Source organism: Tachypleus tridentatus, chromosome 3, assembly GCF_004210375.1.
Source record: "Tachypleus tridentatus isolate NWPU-2018 chromosome 3, ASM421037v1, whole genome shotgun sequence".
NCBI lineage: Eukaryota > Metazoa > Arthropoda > Merostomata > Xiphosura > Limulidae > Tachypleus > Tachypleus tridentatus.
The window spans coordinates 52,700,719-52,720,731 of record NC_134827.1 but is presented as its reverse complement, the minus strand read 5'-3'; the positions used below and the strand labels follow the sequence as shown (position 1 = coordinate 52,720,731).

The following is a 20,013-nucleotide window of genomic DNA, read 5'->3' as shown; positions in this document are numbered from 1 at the left end:
TCTTCAAACCACTTGCCCTGGAAGTTGATATTTTGAGAGATTGCTTTCTGTTGTGGTATTAGTATTTCCTCTGTATGGCAAGTTTCTATTCCTTTGCTTGAGGTTGTTGGATTATCTGCATCTGCATTGTCACTTGTAGTACTTGTAACTGACTTGCAGAACTGTCTGATATCGGAAAGTTTCAGAGGCTTGCTTATCATATTTAGAATCTGTTTCCCAGATGACTCAACAAGCTAAAATACAGTCTTTATTGAAAAACTCTAACGTACAACGAACGAAGATAGAATAGAATGGAAGTAGGACTGAACTGTACAATGTATTTAAGTCGAACGCGCGAACCTCACAGTGACTACGGAGCTGACTGACCGCCTGGGCATCGCTGGGACAATAATGTGTGCTAGTTACAACACAAGTAATTGCAAATTTCTCGAAAAATACTTAAACAATCACAAATATATTTATTCCTGTTAAAGCTTATCAAAAGGCAAACATATTGTGATATAATGTTTATAAGCACGTCTATTAAATAAAAATACTTAAACAAAAACTAGCAATACAATTCGTGTAGAGACTTCAGGCCGTTGAAATCGCTCCTTTTATGTTCTAATTAATTATACAAGAAAATACAATATTTTTACTATCTATGATAAGAGAATATATTGTTTTTTTACCATAAAGCACCAGCACTTTATTAGAGGGCGGTGATAATCTGAAATTTCATGGATTAATGAGGGCCACAAACACAGGTCTAATGAGCCCTGTTGTAAAATCGAGGCTCAGACTAAAGGGAACGGAGGGGGTGATGTAAGGCGCGTCTGGATCCGAGGGGCCCGAACCTGTCGTTAACTGTACACTAGACGTACACTACGGTCAGTGATTTTGGCAGCTAAGGAGAGTAAGTCGTTCGACAATAAAACAAGCTAGGTATGCATAAGAACAAATGACGTAGGAAAACCTCACAACATACGCATAAGATTGATGCAGCTACAAGCTGCAAATGGCCTGCCAGATCTAGATCACAGGAGTTTACGCTTGGGAGTAATATTTTCGAATTTCATTCTCTGTTCAATCTGTTGTGATGAAAATTTTACTTAATCTTACACAACGTACAAGACGTAGGTAGATTCTGTGATAGTGCTTGCAAGCCTTGCATTATACTTAGGCCTACTGACTGATACTTACGAACTATCGCTTAGATCGAAAAGCTTAGAAGTACGCCTATATTAAAGATGTACATTTCGGCTACTGAAAAAGCCTACATCTAGACCTAATTATGTAATTCGATCGGTAAGGACACGAGAATCACAAGAACAAACACACAATTTGTAGGCCTGTGATGCAATAAAACAATTCAACAGACCAAACTGTAGGGGGATGATTGTATGCACCATATCCCCCACCTAAAATGAAGGGGGGATGTATCCTACCCAGGATCTACGCCCCTGGTAATTATTAGTAGAAACTACGGAAAACTAATGCAGTTATTGATTATGTCGTTAGTTTAAAATTAAATCTAATTGTCAGATTGAGTACAGGTCTTAAACAGAGGAGGGAAAGAAACGCTGTATGAAAGTACACCATGGATTTTCTACGTTCTAAAATTTGTGTAGGAATTAAAATAAAACATATAAAACTTTCTTTACGCATATTTGTTGACCGTTGAATTAGTTTCCTTGTAGGCTGCTTTGTTTTTTGCTGTTGTTTTCGAGATAGTATCTGCACTACCTGCAGTGATGTTGTTACAGTTTTACAAACATGTTCGTAGGTCAATGACAGCTACATCTTTCACTGGCCGAGTGGAATATCGAGAAGTTATGTTTGTAAAAGTGTATATTTTGCAAGACTGTGAACGACAACTACTATCCTCCAATGGTAGGTCAGGAGATATCTTGAGGTTATGGCCTTTTCTAGTTTAGTTTTTTGTTTCAATATATTTTAGCAGTAAACCTTTCTATATTACTATAGTTATATATTGATCCCTACTTGTCTTTTTGAAATTTAACAGATTTTTATTATACTATGTTATTTCTTTTTTATTAGCTACATTCTTGTGTGCTAATAATACCAAGTGTGGGACTCGCGTACATCCGATTCGATTTTAATATTCACCAGGATCTCTACCAACCCACCATCAAATCTAATTACATCCCCACAGTTGTGCACCGTCTATTACATACACACACATACACACACACACACACAGTGGTAACTTTTTTGGTACAAGGAAAAATCATTTGGACCTCAAACGGAAGGTTTTGTGAAAGAACTGGAGCTACAAAGTTTGTCATTTTTTTCTGTACTCTTGGACTGGCATGGCCTAGCGCGTAAGGCTCGTAATCCGAGGGTCGCGGGTTCGCGCCCGTGTCGCGCTAAACATGCTCGCCCTCCCAGCCGTGGGGGTGTATAATGTGACTGTCAATCCCACTATTCGTTGGTAAAAGAGTAGCCCAAGAGTTGGCGGTGGGTGGTGATGACTAGCTGCCTTCCCTCTAGTCTTACACTGCTAAATTATGGACGGCTAGCACAGATAGCCCTCGAGTAGCTTTGTGCGAAATTCCAAAAAAAAATAAAAAAATTCTGTACTCTTGTCTGGAAATCACTTTACGGAGATGAAAATTAGCTGAAATAGTGAAATTTTGATTCATTAAATAAGTACACATATCGTGATTTAGGCAATTTTATAAGTACTTTAACCTTTAGTTTTACTTGGCCAATACTGTGAATTAAACATTTTAAAGGTGTTTCTAAACAGGATATTTTTATGACCGCCATTTTGTTTCATCACGATTCCTACCATTAAGCCTTACCGAACTTATTTATTTCATAAGTACTTTAGTGCAGCAGCAGTAAGTTTATGAATTTAAAATGCTAAAGTCCGAGTTCGATTACCCGTGGTGGACATAGTAGATAACTCGATGTAGCTTTACTCTAAAAGAAACAAAGTATTTTATTTCATAAGTGTTTTAAAATAGTAAAACTCTATGGATTGTAAATGTATTGATAAGTTTACATTATATAAAGAGTCATCCAGTGGGTTAACAATAAGTTTTAAAACTTACAAAAATAAAACCCGGATTTCGATTTTCTCAGTTAGACAGAACTGGTTTTCAAAGACAGAACTTAGGAGCATAGATAGTCATACACTGTATTCGATAAGAATTTCAAACAGATGTTTACTAACTCGCACAATATTTTATAACATAGATTATTTTATCAATCTGTTTCAAACTGTGCTTCTGAGTTTTCCACGAAACCTTGTCTTTGGAGGCACATATTTACTGAATATTGTATAAAAGTTTAATTTATGGTGCTGAAAACAACTTTTCTCGCGAGAAATCACGAGAAGTAAGACTTTTTGTATTTGATATAGGCAAGCGGTTGTATAATACAGAGACAATTTGAAGTTAAAATGGCTCCGAAATTCAGGTATCAAGAAGGTAATTTTATTTTTTTGAATTTTCTAAATTACGTTCATTTCGGTATTTGTACAGAATTTCCGCAGTAAGATATTAAGTGTTAGAGACGCATGCATTTGGATATGTTACTGGGAAAATTCCTTACAAGTACCTAAATTTCTGTTAATGAAATGAGTAAGATATTTAAGAGAAACTTTTGTGGTTGTAATTTGTAGAAGTTGAAATATACAGTATTGTGATTTATCTATACGATTGAGGTACAAATACCGTCATCATTATATATACTATATTTCATATATATACGTACAATAAAAATGATGTGGGTCAAATGTTATGATTAATTGGTAAAATACTCGGTATATTACCATTACACAAGTGCAGGGTGATGCTATTGGGTTATCAAAATGTAGATAATACATTTGTTGAACTTCTCTGATTGTTTTAATTCGATAGGAAATAATTAATTCTTTTATAATGTTGGCCTCGATTACTGTACCATCCTGATAAAACGTTCTTAACTAGAACTTACACTGTCTTACTAAATCCTAGTAATGTGTCACATTCTCCGGAGTGATAGACTAGCCAAGCAATATTTTCTAGACATTTGAAAGTATAGTTAACTGTTATTTAATTATTTCTTGTTTTCAGGAGAAAAAGTTCTGTGTTTTCATGGTCCACTTCTATACGAAGCCAAGGTAAGGAAAAAAAAATATTTGTAATTGGAAATCAGAAGTGTCACAATTTAAGTATGAACTTGCAGCATGATAACTTGGTCTTGTTACAATGGGTGTGTTTGACTGGCATGGTTCCAGTTTTGTGTGTGTGTTTATAAATCACTTCACCAAAGCTCTAACACTAAACAGGTAAAACATATTTATTAACCTGTGACTGTTTTCCACAATCTCTTAATTAGAAGTTTTTGTATGTCGGTGAGACACCTCTGATTGTAATGAGACCTTAGACATCCATTTATCTTATTATTGAACCAAACAATCTTATTAGAGGCAGATGTAAATAATGCAATAAACATTTGTTAATGTTTTTATTTTACCATTAATTTAAACATATGCAACTATTAAAATAAATGTTAATATTTGTAGTTATCTAGTTAATAATTGGATATCATAATTCACTGTTATCATATTTTTATTATAATTACACTAGTTGAAACTACAGTTTATGTATCTACATTATGAATATTTATTTTTCTAGTGTATGAAGACCCAAGTAAAAGACAAACAGATGAAATATTTTATCCATTACAGTGGTTGGAATAAGAAGTAAAGTCTTACATTTTGTAATTCTTATTGTTACACACAAGTTTCACTTCAAGTTGTAGTAACATGGATACAGACTGATGTCTGTGACTTCTTGCTAGTTATGGTTGTAGTAATATGAATAGAGATTGAAGTTTGTGACTCCTTGCTACTATAGTTGTAGTAACATGGATACAGACTAATGTCTGTGACTCCTTGCTACCTACATTTGTAGTAACATCGATACAGACTGATGTCTGTGACTCCTTGCTACCTACAGTTGTAGTAACATGGATACAGACTGATGTCTGTGACTCCTTGCTACCTACAGTTGTAGTAGCATGGATACAGACTGATGTCTGTGACTCCTTGGTACTTACAGTTGTAGTAATATGAATAAAGATTGAAGTTTGTGACTCCTTGCTACCTACAGTTGTAGTAACATGGATACAGACTGATGTCTGTGACTCCTTGCTACCTACAGTTGTAGTAACATGATACAGATTCATGTCTGTGACTACTCCTTGCTTCTATAGTTGTAGTAATATGAATAGAGATTGAAGTTTGTGACTCCTTGCTAGTTATGGTTGTAGTGACATGGATACAGACTGATGTCTGTGACTCCTTGCTACCTACAGTTGTAATAACATGGATACAGACTGATGTCTGTGACTTCTTGCTACCTACAGTTGTAGTAACATGATACAGATTCATGTCTGTGACTACTCCTTGCTTCTATAGTTGTAGTAATATGAATAGAGATTGAAGTTTGTGACTCCTTGCTAGTTATGGTTGTAGTGACATGGATACAGACTGATGTCTGTGACTCCTTGCTACTTACAGTTGTAGTAACATGGATACAGATTGAAGTTTGTGACTCATTGCTACTATAGTTGTAGTAACGTGGACAGAGATTGATGTCTGTGATTCCTTGCTAGTTATGGTTGTAGTAACGTGGATAGAGATTGATGTCTGTGATTCCTTGCTAGTTATGGTTGTAGTAACGTGGATAGAGATTGATGTCTGTGATTCCTTGCTAGTTATGGTTGTAGTAACGTGGATAGAGATTGATGTCTGTGATTCCTTGCTAGTTATGGTTGTAGTAACATGATACAGATTGATGTGTGTGACTCCTTGCTATTTAGGGTTGTAGTAACGTGGACAGAGATTGGTGTCTGTGACTCCTTGCAACTTAGGGTTGTAGTAACATGGACAGAGATTGGTGTCTGTGACTCCTTGCAACTTAGGGTTGTAGTAACGTGGACAGAGATTTGTGTCTGTGACTCCTTGCAACTTAGGGTTGTAGTAACATGGACAGAAATGGGTGTCTGTGACTCCTTGCAACTTAGGGTTGTAGTAATGTGGACAGAGATTGGTGTCCATGACATTTTGCTACCTAGGGTTGTAGTAACGTGGACAGAGATTGGTGTCCATGACTTCTTGTAACTTATGGTTGTAGTAACGTGGTTAGAGATTGGTGTCTGTGACTTTGCTGTTACTTATTTCTATATCATCTTTGTTTGTCTATGTGTTGGTGAATCTTGTACAATTAATATTTAAATATTTCTTTGTAGCCAGGCTTAAATATTTTCTTTATATTGCTGTAAATCTAAAAGTAATTGAATATTTGTCCAGAGTAATTGTTAGGTCATCTTATACTAATACCGTCTTTGATCGGAAAGAAATATAACTTAATAAGAGCTTAGTTTCATTTTCATGTCTTGTTTTGTTTGTAAATGGATAACTTAATTCATCTAATATTAATATATTATCATATCACTTCATATGCCCTTCAGTTTATTGTGATTGCTATGAATATTAACATTAACAAGTGAAGAATAATGAACTGGTGGTATTGTTTTAAAACAAAACAACTGCAAATAGTAATTAATCAGCTGTTGATGTTTTTCCTGACTTTTAGTAAAGTGACTGAATGAGAAAAGAGTATAGCAGTGTATCTGAAGTATAACTGTAAATTATAGAATATATTTTATGGCTAGATGGGCATTGTTTAGATGTGTTTGTATCCTTGTCTTCATATACGGACACTGATTTCCAACCATGTTTTCTGTTTCTTAGTTGGGATGAATGGGTTACAGAAAGTAGAGTCCTGAAGTACAATGAAGGCAACCTTCAAAAACAGAGGGAACTTGAGAAGGCTCACTTGTGAGTAATTTTGTCCACAATTAACATACTGTTCTCTTATTCATTCCTTCATGTACTTATCCACATTGTGCTCTCAGACTTTTCGTTCAGTTAACTGTTGTGGCTGAAGTCGCTCGGAAGGTTTGGTGACGTTGGAAAAAACTTAAACGATCGTGGATAATGTTTATGAAAAACTGTGATATTGTTTTATTGAACAGGATAGAATTGAGAAATCAGTTATCTACATGGATACTTTTGGAAGTGTGACAATAATAAAATAAAATACGACATACGATTGAAAACACTTCATTGTTAATAAGTTGTAAATCAACATGCATGTTTGACTGTCTATATTTCTAATTACATGTATTTTATTTCATCATCAAGTTATCTGTCATTAGTACTTCTTGTGGTTAAAGGTTTCCTTTGTTTAGGACTAATGTTAATTTCAGGTATATTCTACTGGTCATTAAAACTTACTGATAATTCGTACTTTAATGTAGTATTACCAACAATGAATAGGCTAACTTGTTCTAATAACGCTGTGCCTGCTTGTAATATTGTCACGTCTTGCAAAGTAGTTTGAACTTCTAAACATGAAACACTTGTCTCTGCATTTATTTTAGTGTAAACAACTGAAATAGAAATTCATTAGATCATTTGTGTGACACAGTAACACAAAACTCTTGAAGTCAACAAAGTGCACACACATGTTACAGTGTGCTGTTTGTCAACTTGTGTATTCTACACTGTTTACAACAAGAATTCCCAGGGTAATAAAATTACACTTTGGATCTGTGAAATCATTTCTTACAGTGTGTGGTTATGAGCTGATCCACTGAACATAGTATTGTTGATCCTAGTGTGATGTTTGGTGTCAGTGGTATTCTGTATACATTAATTCTCACACACATTATGGTATACAAATGTTGATTTCTGTTACAACAGTTATAACAGTATATAAATTTGTTATTTTGTTTGGACACAGAAATAATTCAAAGTTAAAGTAATATTTACCTTTAGTTATTTGCTGAACTTGTTTTGGAAAACTTAAATATATCAAAATGTCAGTTTTATGTATTTGTCAATATTATCAGTATGAGATAAATTAAATCTTACCTAGAAAAAACAAGAAAAATAAAACTCCAACTACTAAAAAGGAAAATGGAAAAGAAAGGTCGAGCACACCGTCTCAAGAAAAACCAGGAAAACAAAGAGGTGAGTTGTGTTTACCACACCGTCTCAAGAAAAACCAGGAAAACCAAGAGGTGAGTTGTGTTAACCACACCATCTCAAGAAAAACCAGGAAAACCAAGAGGTGAGTTGTGTTAACCACACCATCTCAAGAAAAACCAGGAAAACCAAGAGGTGAGTTGTGTTAACCACACCGTCTCAAGAAAAACCAGGAAAACAAAGAGGTGAGTTGTGTTTACCACACCGTCTCAAGAAAAACCAGGAAAACAAAGAGGTGAGTTGTGTTGACCACACCGTCTCAAGAAAAACCAGGAAAACAAAGAATGAGTTGTGTTAACCACACCGTCTTGAGAAAACACAAGGGAAACAAAGAGGTGAGTCACGTCAACCACACTGTCTTGAGAAAACACAAGGGAAACAAAGTGGTGAGTCACGTCAACCACACTGTCTTGAGAAAACACAAGGGAAACAAAGAGGTGAGTCACGTCAACCACACTGTCTTGAGAAAACACAAGGGAAACAAAGAGGTGAGTTACGTCAACCACACTGTCTTGAGAAAACACAAGGGAAACAAAGAGGTGAGTCACGTTAAGCACACCGTCTTGAGAAAACACAAGGGAAACAAAGAGGTGAGTCACGTCAACCACACTGTCTTGAGAAAACACAAGGGAAACAAAGAGGTGAGTTGTTATAGTTGTGTTAGATTAACCATGTTGTCTAGAGGAAGACTGAGGGGTGCATTATCATTGAAAACTTGCATGTTCCTCAGCATCCCAAAATTTGATGGCAAGAATATAAATTGTCCTGACTTATTATAGTGTGTGTCAACTTAGTATTTCATTATTGTAGAATATTTACCAAATATCTGAGTGTATTTACTATACATCAGTATTTCTCAATTAAACAGTCATTTTAATGTAAAGTGGTAACTGTGTGTGTCTCCATGAATAAAAAAATAACACAGTTTGTAGGTTATGATATTTATTTAGTTTTGTTGAAAACATATAAATGTTTATTTATGTTACTTCAGTATACTTTAGTGACTTGTATCTTTTAAATTTAACTAAAAACACAAATTGAAGTTTCTTTGTGACGCAACAACTAATTAGTAGCTTTTGTATATTTCTAAACCACTTTAACACCAAGCGGACAGGAAACTTGTGTTTTGTTCTAACTGGATCGGTGATGTGTTTTAAGTTGAAAAAGTTAACTTATCTCTTTGAGGTCACCATGTTCTGCTCTAGTGCTTTTATATAAAACAATAAATAAAATCACCTTGTTTTGGTTAATGAAAGCATTTCATCTCTATAGGAACTCCTTCGTCCAGCCAGCAGAGTGACCAGACATCAACCGATGGTCAGCGAAAGAAAAGGGGAAGACTGGATGCTCATGTTGAGTCGGTAAGAAACATGATAAACTAACATGAGAGTCAATGAAAGGTGCAAGATACTTTTAACATTCAAGGGTTGTTTGGAAGAACAAACACTTCACTACACTGACCTCTTATTTCTGTACTGTACACTGTTAGGAAACATTCAACTTATCCTGGCTGGTGGGACTTTAGACTTTAACTATTGGAAGTTGTTAGGAGGAAGTTTGAGTTCTTATTAAAAATTGGGATAGTGACTTGCGAGTTGGCTCTGTTGTTTCATGAACACTTGTGCTTTAAATGTTTCATTGTGTACTACTCTCATATAAACTGAAGTGAGTTTATGAAAGATAATAATTTGATTGATATATTGTCCACTTTACTTGAGGAGGAATCATTTCTGACAAGAGTTGAAATCAAAGTGAGAATTCCAGATGAATTAAAACCGTGGTTGGTCGATGACTGGGATCTCGTTACCAGACAGAAAAAGGTAACATTTGTTAAAAGTGGAATTTAAAAGTTGTTGTTTTATTAACTAATGAAATATGTTCAACATGAAAGATACCACGTGGTACATAAATAATTACATTACAATAACTAGGCTTACAAATTGAATGAAGGTCAAAGATGTGGCTTAAGTAATCTGCCATTTGTCGTTAAATAAAGTAAAATGTGTATGAGGAAGAGACAGAAAAATATTATCTACAGACGGCTGGTAGAACTGTTTCACAGATATTGTTCTTTGTGGAGTTAACGTTCAATTTCCTTTATCAAATAAACTATCCTAAAGTATTACTGTCAGAGTAGTTTTACAGAAGTTCATAATTTAACAGATTGTACAACTCCCTGCTCGTGTGACGGTCGACACCATATTGGCTGATTACATAAAGCAAAAAACTTCAGCTAAAGGAATCTCGCCAAACAGGTGAGTGAAAAGTAAAAATATGGACTTCTTTGAACCCTAGAATAAAAAATGAAAATCGCAGAACCCCCGAGAACATGCAAGTTACATCAAACGTTTTTCATGTCCGTAATTTAATTTCTTTTGTTTGAAATAATGAAGGATAGATGACATGCTAAAGGTCGACTTTACTTCCAGGGAAAGTGCATTACTGGAGGTTACAAATGGGATAAAAGAATACTTTAATGTGATGCTTGGAAGTCAGTTACTTTACAAGTTTGAAAGGCCTCAGTATGCCGAGGTAAGAGTCTTGTTAATATGGAACTTTAACTTATACCACCTGGTTGTGTTTTTTATAGTTACCAACACCTAGTGAGCATTGAACGTTTTAAGAGATGCATTATAGGAATTTTTCTTCCTTAGGTTCTGGCGGAATACACAGACACGCCCATGAGTCAAATCTACGGAGCCATTCACCTCCTTCGACTTTTTGGTAAGTATCTACTGTTCGAGTGTTAAATATTTATACGGAAAAATAAGCACCTCATTCAATTTAAACAGTTTTATTAAACACTTACTGTGGTCCTTCTATTTATTAAAAATACAATATGCATTTTATTACTTTTAAATATATCTTAAGTAAACCAAATCAGCTACAATTTCATTATTAAGTAAAGGTCTCTTCATAAAGTGTAAGGCTTTCATGATTTTTGTTCTTTCCAGTAAAACTAGGAGGTATGTTAGCTTACACACCTCTGGATGAGAAGAGTGTTCAGTTGTTACTTAACCATATCCATGACTTCCTCAAGTAAGATAACATACTGGTTGAAGTTAGTAAATATTTAGATGTTTTATATGTAAACTACTCCACTTTAACAGACTCGCTAGTGGTTGAAGTTAGTAAATATTTAGATGTTTTATATGTAAACTACTCCACTTTAACAGACTCACTAGTGGTTGAAGTTAGTAAATACTTAGATGTTTTATATGTAAACTACTCCACTTTAACAAACTCGCTAGTGGTTGAAGTTAGTAAATATTTACATGTTTTATATGTAAACTACTCCACTTTAACAGACTCGCTAGTGGTTGAAGTTAGTAAATATTTACATGTTTTATATGTAAACTACTCTACTTTAACAAACTTGCTAGTGGTTGAAGTCAGTAAATATTTACATGTTTTATATGTAAACTACTCCACTTTAACAGACTCACCAGTGGTTGAAGTTAGTAAATACTTAGATGTTTTATATGTAAACTACTCCAATTTAACAGACTCACTAGTGGTTGAAGTTAGTAAATATTTACATGTTTTATATGTAAACTACTCTACTTTAACAAACTCGCTAGTGGTTGAAGTTAGTAAATATTTACATGTTTTATATGTAAACTACTCCACTTTAACAGACTCACTAGTGGTTGAAGTTAGTAAATATTTACATGTTTTATATGTAAACTACTCTACTTTAACAAACTCGCTAGTGGTTGAAGTCAGTAAATATTTACATGTTTTATATGTAAACTACTCCACTTTAACAGCCTCACTAGTGGTTGAAGTTAGTAAATATTTAGATGTTTTATATGTAAACTACTCCACTTTAACAAACTCACTAGTGGTTGAAGTTAGTAAATATTTACATGCTTTATATGTAAACCACTACACTTTAACAAACTCACTAGTGGTTGAAGTTAGTAAATATTTACATGTTTTATATGTAAACTACTCCACTTTAACAGACTCGCTAGTGGTTGAAGTTAGTAAATATTTAGATGTTTTACATGTAAACTACTCCACTTTAACAGACTGCCTAGTGGTTGAAGTTAGTAAATATTTACATGTTTTATATGTAAACTACTCCACTTTAACAGACTCACTAGTGGTTGAAGTTAGTAAATACTTAGATGTTTTATATGTAAACTACTCCACTTTAACAAACTCGCTAGTGGTTGAAGTTAGTAAATACTTAGATGTTTTATATGTAAACTACTCCACTTTAACAGACTCGTGGTTGAAGTTAGTAAATATTTACATGTTTTATATGTAAACTAGTGGTTGAAGTTAGTAAATATTTACATGTTTTATATGTAAACTACTCCACTTTAACAGACTCACTACTGGTTGAAGTTAGTAAATATTTACATGTTTTATATGTAAACTACTCCACTTTAGCAGACTCACTACTGGTTGAAGTTAGTAAATATTTACATGTTTTATATGTAAACTACTCCACTTTAACAAACTCACTAGTGGTTGATGTTAGTAAATATTTACTGTTTTATATGTAAACTACTCCACTTTAACAGACTCACTAGTGGTTGAAGTTAGTAAATATTTACTGTTTTATATGTAAACTACTCCACTTTAACAGACTCACTAGTGGTTGAAGTTAGTAAATACTTAGATGTTTTATATGTAAACTACTCCACTTTAACAGACTCACTAGTGGTTGAAGTTAGTAAATATTTACATGTTTTATATGTAAACTACTCTACTTTAACAAACTCGCTAGTGGTTGAAGTTAGTAAATATTTACATGTTTTATATGTAAACTACTCCACTTTAACAGACTCGCTAGTGGTTGAAGTTAGTAAATATTTACATGTTTTAATGGTACAACAGCCTATATAAGTTGAGTACTAGCATGTAGTTGTGTATGATATTTCACATTAATGTTGTAATTTTAGGTACCTTGGAAGAAACTCCTCGTTGTATAGCCTCAGTGATTATTATGTCGCTCCACCCGAGTATCATCGTAAAGCTATTTAATTATTTTATTTTGTGTGTTGTGGATACAGTGATAGGAAAAATCTGGTTTTAAATTTTGATGCAATAAAAGTGTTTCGAACGTTCATTATTTCCATCTCTAAAATTAAAATACGGATCATTTTTAATCTTTGTATCCAGTTATTTGATGTCATAAAAAGAATATGACCTAGCCTGCACTTGTAAAAGAAGGAACTGGTAACCATTTTGAGGAGAAAGCATCCAGTAGAATTATTAGTTTAATATTGTTAGGATTTCTAAAGATCCAGCTATAGAAGAAGAACATTTCTAGTGGTTCATGTGAGAGAGTAACTGTATTTAAAGCTTTATCAACAACCTTGGATACAAATATAATAATAACTGTATTCAGTTATCTCCTTATCCACTGAAGGTGAGGTTGAAGGAACAGTTTGTACAGCAAGCAGAACCAATAAACACCTACTAACCTGTGCCACTTCTTTAACAACAACAAATAATGTTACTTTTGTTCACAATATTCAGGTTTTATTAGTTGTTTAGCTCAAACTATTCACTAGTAGACCTTCGTAATTTCCTCAGATGCAGTAGATAGTACTGGTTTATTTATTAAGAGTTTTAAAAACATGATAAAAAACAAACTGTTGATAGGTTGATACATAACTTTTTGTGTTTAGCATCTTGTATCTAGAAAGTGGAAAATGTTGTAGGTTGTGAAAGAGTTAGACAGTTCCTCAGTTTTAGTGACTAAAAACAAAAGCAAGTTCAGACCAAACTTGAGCACCTCAGTTTTGAGCAGTATTATAACACACAAGATGTGTATGCAGTCAAATGGACAATGTTGTTGTAACTCCCAGCCATTCAGAGACATTCTCATGAAAGCAAGGGCTGCAACAGCTGCAAAACTATTACAATAAGTGTCATAAACATGATATAAACTAGTCCTTACACAAAGACTTTTTCTGCTTACTGTTTGTGCATGTTCAATGTTGTTTTACCAGTATGTTTGTTACTCTGAACTAAATAAGATATAATTTCAAAAGAATTTTTTAAAATTTATTTCTTAAATACACAAAACACAGTCATAAACAAGCAATCTATAACAGAAATAAATAATAATATAATAATAAACAGCTTAGAGACGTTGGTCAGGACAAGTAGCCACAAATGATAAAGGGCTCTGTCTACAATCATAATGCTTAGTTATTTGAAATAGTTGGCATCTCTGTTAATGTAAAGAAAGAACTGCAGTTGTCACTGTTAACAACGTCAAGGTATTTATAGCTTAACGTAAAGAAAGGACTGTAGTCGTCACTGTTAACAACGTAGAGGTATTTATAGCTTAACGTAAAGAAAGGACCGTAGTCGTCACTGTTAACAACGTAGAGGTATCGCTTAACATAAAGAAAGGACTGTAGTCGCTGTTAACAACGTCGAGGTATTTATAGCTTAATGTAAAGAAAGGACTGTAGTCGTCACTGTTAACAACGTAGAGGTATCGCTTAACGTGAAGAATGGACTGTAGTTGTCACTGTTACTATATATACCGAATTGTTAGAAGTTAGTACATTAACCCATGAGATTTATGGATCAGTTATCAAAACAAGAATTTGAACATGATTCAAAATCCAGACATACATTTTATAAATATCAATAAATATAAACCCAGCAAACTGTTCATTTGAATATTGTGAAGTCTTTAAAACTGACATTAAACATCTAGATGACAAGTTTATAAATATATACAAAAACCCTTTGCAAATTTAAGATTTCTATAAGAATTCAAATGTTACCTACTAGACACAACATACACAATTTAAAATAGTTGCCATTTTAAGTAAATAAACTGCTTCACATTATGTGATGATCTGCTTGTGATAAAGACAAATATAAAAGAACTCACTGCAGAAAATATAAATTGTTTGGTGCATCACGTGGTTGATGTGGAAGGCTTGTCTCATGTACGGTAAGCAATTAGTAACAAAGGCTCTCTGATTGGCCAACTTACTTTGATTCCTCTGGGTAGTAAGTTAAGTTTCTTACTTAGAAACACTATTCCCTTTAATAAGTTAATGTAAAGGGTAAAATATTTATTTTATGTTTAAAGACTCCAGTTTCAACACCACATGTTACACTAAGTTTGCCAAATCACGCTTTGATTGGGGCCAACCTAAACTTGAGCCCAGTTACTTTATGGCCCTGAGTAAACATTCAGATAATAGACTAAAAGATTAAATGTATTGTGCTAGTTACATGCATTAAAACTGTCCCAGAACAATAAGCAGAAGTTATTTAGTGTTTACAGAATTGAACCCTGTAATGACTGTTTTAACTAAGATACAAATGTGTTGTAAGTATAATACAACAAAAATATTCTTCAAGGTTAATTTTTAAAATTGTTACACTAGTCTTACAATTAACCTAATTTTTATTTACATAAAATACAAGAACATCTCCATAACATATCCAAGACTAGCCCTAACTGATTTTGTGTAAATCTTCACTAACACTTAAGAAGGAATGGGTTTTTGTCATTTCTTTTCCAACAGCTGAAATTCAGGATATTTAATTTTGTCATTAACACCAACAGAGAATCATGTGTTGTTCTTAACACCAACTCAGATGCATAATAAACTTAATCATACACTATTCAAACCACCAAAACCAACGTGTTTAATAAACAGATAAGCATGTATTGTTCTAAGTGCCAACACAGATCTGTTTAATAAACAGATAAGCATGTATTGTTCTTAACACCAACACAGATCTGTTTAATAAACAGATAAGCATATATTGTTTTCAATGCCAACACAGGTCTGTTTAATCAACAAATAAGCATGTATTGTTCTTAACACCAATTTGTTTAATAAACAGATAAGCATGTATTGTTCTAAATGCAAACACAGATCTTTTTAATAAACAGATAAGCATGTATTGTTCTTAACACCAACACAGATCTGTTTAATAAACAGATAAGCATGTATTGTTCTTAACACCAACACAGATCTGTTTAATAAACAGATAAGCATATACTGTTTTCAATGCCAACACAGATCTGTTTAATCAACAAATAAGCATGCATTGTTCTTAACACCAATTTGTTTAATAAACAAATAAGCATGTATTGTTCTAAGTGCCAACACAGATCTGTTTAATAAACAGATAAGCATGCATTGTTCTTAACACCAACTGGCTCTCCATTCTCACTGACTGTGATCAAGTAACCACACCCAAAAACGATAAATAGTGTGTGACACTACTGTCTTCTAGGCTTCAAATATCACATTATTATAAGTTGTTGGAATTTGCTACATTACACAACTGAATACTAAAAAACATTAGGTTTACAAGTTTCCTCCAAAATGTTTACAAGAGATCTTTCTATACAGCTCTAGTAGTTAACAACAAAATATAAACAATATAGTAACTAACAACATAACAAATGTAACGTTACCAAGAAAATTAAAAATATATTACCACTGATCAAACACCAACAATCTACATAGTATACTAAAACTCTTAAAACTATTTGAACCTATAAAATTTGTTTAAATTATTGTACAGATATAAATAAAGTAACTTTAAACCAAAGTTTACAGTCTAACAATACATAACATACTATCAATACTTGAATATTACAACCCCTCTAATTAAATTGAACTTCCATTTATACCATTGAATACAAGAAATAGTTAATATGAAACATTATATATCATTACTTTATGTATAATTATAAGGTACAGGTATCACATTACAATTTAAAAAAGTTTGTAAGTTAGAGGTGTGAAAAATATCCACATTTATAAATAACAATTTTACCATGAGGTTATATTAACAAGTAGAGAAATTTGTTTCTTGATAACAACACATACACATTATCCAAACAATGGTAAGAAAAAGTACACAAGGTTATTTAGAAAAGGGTCAGAAGAAATCTAGAAGGATTAAAAATGGAAGTAGAAATTCTTAGCTGCACAGATGGTTTTGTGTGTTTAAAGTACTTTTACACGTAACTCACACAGAATGTGCATGCAAAAAAAATCAAAAGAGGAATTTCAACCTTTCCACAATGTAGTCCTTTGCGGGTTCATAGTATTCTCTTCGCAAGACAATTAGTTCCGGCAGCTTGCGTGCATCACTGAAAAGAGGCGAGTCTGACTCCATGACAACGACAAGCAAGCACCAAAACGTCAAGAGTGCAAACAGAGAGGCCAGAATGGTTACTCGTACTATGTTCACTGGACGAGAAAGAAATGGTCGAGATCTTGCAAGATTTTTCTGCTTGGTAATGTTAAAATCAAGTTCAAAGTTCTTCCCAGTGAGTTGTGACTCTGAGGTCGAGACCTGGGCATTGTGTGTCTCCTGTTCAACCTCTTTGGTGATCTGTGGAGTTGAGGCTCTCAGAGGAGGTAAGGATACTTCCAGTTCAGCAGGACGATCTTCCTCAATGAGGTCCTCCAGTTCCTCCACTATGTGGCTATCCAGCTGTTTAATATGTTGGTCCTCCTCCCCTTCCAATGGAAGAATAGCGACTTCCTCGTGTTCTGGAAGAGTCAAATCACTCAAACTTCCAGTCATCTGTGTGGACCGATTGGTGTACTTGAGGCTTGAGGAGTCTGTAGATGTCATAGAGTCCACATTCTCTGTGGCTGGGGCTGAGTGGTTCATGTAGTGAAGATCAGGAAAATCTGGAATGGTTAACAAAAGGTGAGAACCTGGTCTTGCATTAATAATAACGGTTATCACTGTATTATACTGGAATGGTTAACAAAAGGAGAGAACCTGATATATCATTAATAATAATGGTTATCATTGAATGAAGAAAGTCCAGTTTGTCAGACATAACCACAACTCAAGAACACATATATAATTCACAAACACAATCACATTGTAAAGACATGAAATTAGTTCCACGTATAATCACTATAATAATAAACAACGTCTTTAAAGTGAGAAATCACTACAAGATATAACTGAATCAAAACATTCAATATCTACATAATAAACTGTCTAAAACAGAGAAAATAAAACTAATATCAACACTTCAATTATACAATGTTGAAATTTTATTTTAGCAATAAGACAAGATATTCTCATATCTATTGGTTGTACTGTAGATAAACCAAACCTCTGTTTAAACACATTGAACAAGGCAAAAACTAAAACCTAACCTGTTTCATAATCCTTAGATGGTGTAGCTGGTGTTGTTGGATAAGATTCACTCTTGTGACGAAATGACAAAGTACGCAGAAAGCTTCTCTGGAACTGAGGCGGGTCACGATGAAAGTTTGTCATCACTTCAATAACTTCTTTCTCGACACGACCACTGAGAAATAGGTCATACAGAATTTCTCACATAAGACAGATATTTCTAGTTTCTTTGGTGCATTGTACTGAAGTAAAGATTAGTTTATTCATGGGATATTTGCAATAAGTCAGTAATTTTATACTGCAACAAAAATATATCTCAATTACTAGGGAACTTTCGAAGCTACTATCTTTGTAAACTTCTTCAATAATAATAAATATAAACTTTATTTTAGTTTACTTTAAAAAGTGTTGTGTATTTATCTACTAATTCCAAGAGAAACCCTTTACAACTAAGATTTCAACCTTTGTGACCTAAAGAAAGATATGACTGATAACAAATAATGTAGAACTGAGACACAAAACATTTGTGATGAACAAGATATGACTGGTAACATGTAATGTAGAACTGAGACACAAAACATCTGTGATGAACAAGATATGACTGGTAACAAATAATGTAGAACTGAGACACAAAACATCTGTGATGAACAAGATATGCCTGGTAACATGTGATATAGAACTGAGACACAAAACATCAGTGATGAATATGATATGACTTATAACAAATAATGTAGAACTGAGACACAAAACATCAGTGATGAATATGATATGACTGATAACAAATAATGTAGAACTGAGACACAAAACATCAGTGATGAATAAGACATGACTGGTAACGTGATATAGAACTGAGACACAAAACATCAGTGATGAATACGATATGACTGATAACAAATAATGTAGAACTGAGACACAAAACATCAGTGATGAATAATATATGACTGGTAATATGTGATATAGAACTGAGACACAAAACACAGATGTAACTGATAGATGACAAATACCGACTGTTGTTACACAGATGTAACTGATACATGACAAACACCGACTGTTGTTACACAGATGTAACAGATACACGACAAACACCAACTGTTGTAACACACCTGTAACTGACACATGACAAACATCAACTGTTGTTACACACCTGCAACTGATACATGACAAACACTGACTGTTGTTACACACCTATATCTGAACTTTGAACCTTTAGAAAACAGACCTCCTCCAGTAGTGACTGATGGGACCTCAGCTGAAGACTCTGCCCTGTTTGTAACAAAAGATTTTTTGACAAAAATTCAGGAAAACAAAGGCAGTGTTAAACATGACATCTGAGTAAGCTACACAATAACTTAAAGGAAGTTGACCACACTTGATTCTATAAGTAAGAATATTTTTAATAAAAAATCAAACCTAAGTTAAATAAACTGCAACTCATCCAAACTTATGTCAAAGTTATATTCTAAGTTTACCTTAATCTACATTGAAACACATGTATTAAAAAAGGTCTCTGGTGTTACAAAAGTAACACTACCTGGTTTTATTATCTTGGTCACAATTATCCACCAAATTCATTACACTGTCTTGTAAAGTATTCTACAAAAGTAACACCAACTGCTCTTACAATTATCCACCAAATTCATAACACTGTCTTGTAAAGTATTCCACAAAAGTATTCTTATTATCTTGGTAACAATTATCACCAAATTCATTACACTGTCTTGTAAAGTATTTTACAAAAGTAGGTACATGTATCAGTAGTTACTGTTATATTAAACAACACTTTGTTAGTAGTGATGATCAACATCTAAAATACTTATATTAAATCTACAGTATGTACATGT

General features: G+C 33.5%; 2 protein-coding genes across 5 annotated transcripts; one reads left to right on the top strand and one right to left on the bottom strand.

The window, feature by feature from the left end:
• Window positions 1–3,314: 3,314 nt before the first annotated feature.
• On the top strand, window positions 3,315–13,131 carry MRG15 (mortality factor 4-like). 4 transcript variants are annotated; one of them, XM_076494081.1, is made up of 12 exons: window positions 3,315–3,437; window positions 4,065–4,111; window positions 4,629–4,696; window positions 6,752–6,838; window positions 7,941–8,035; window positions 9,323–9,411; window positions 9,772–9,870; window positions 10,214–10,305; window positions 10,480–10,582; window positions 10,705–10,774; window positions 11,005–11,089; window positions 12,967–13,131. In XM_076494081.1, the coding sequence occupies exons 1-12, from the start codon at window positions 3,410–3,412 to the stop codon at window positions 13,046–13,048; spliced, it is 945 nt and encodes a 314-aa protein (XP_076350196.1). In that variant the 5' UTR covers window positions 3,315–3,409; the 3' UTR covers window positions 13,049–13,131. The 4 variants fall into 4 exon arrangements, with proteins under 4 accessions (XP_076350196.1, XP_076350195.1, XP_076350198.1 ...); XM_076494080.1 differs by having other exon boundaries at window positions 3,317–3,437; window positions 9,769–9,870; XM_076494083.1 differs by lacking the exon at window positions 6,752–6,838 and having other exon boundaries at window positions 3,318–3,437.
• Window positions 13,132–14,055: 924 nt separating this feature from the next.
• Window positions 14,056–19,744, bottom strand: LOC143245860 (uncharacterized). Its single transcript, XM_076492115.1, has 4 exons — window positions 19,704–19,744; window positions 19,358–19,435; window positions 18,193–18,347; window positions 14,056–17,709 (listed from the first exon to the last, which is right to left on the bottom strand). The coding sequence occupies exons 1-4, from the start codon at window positions 19,742–19,744 to the stop codon at window positions 17,063–17,065; spliced, it is 921 nt and encodes a 306-aa protein (XP_076348230.1). The 3' UTR covers window positions 14,056–17,062.
• Between the last annotated feature and the right edge of the window lie 269 nt (window positions 19,745–20,013).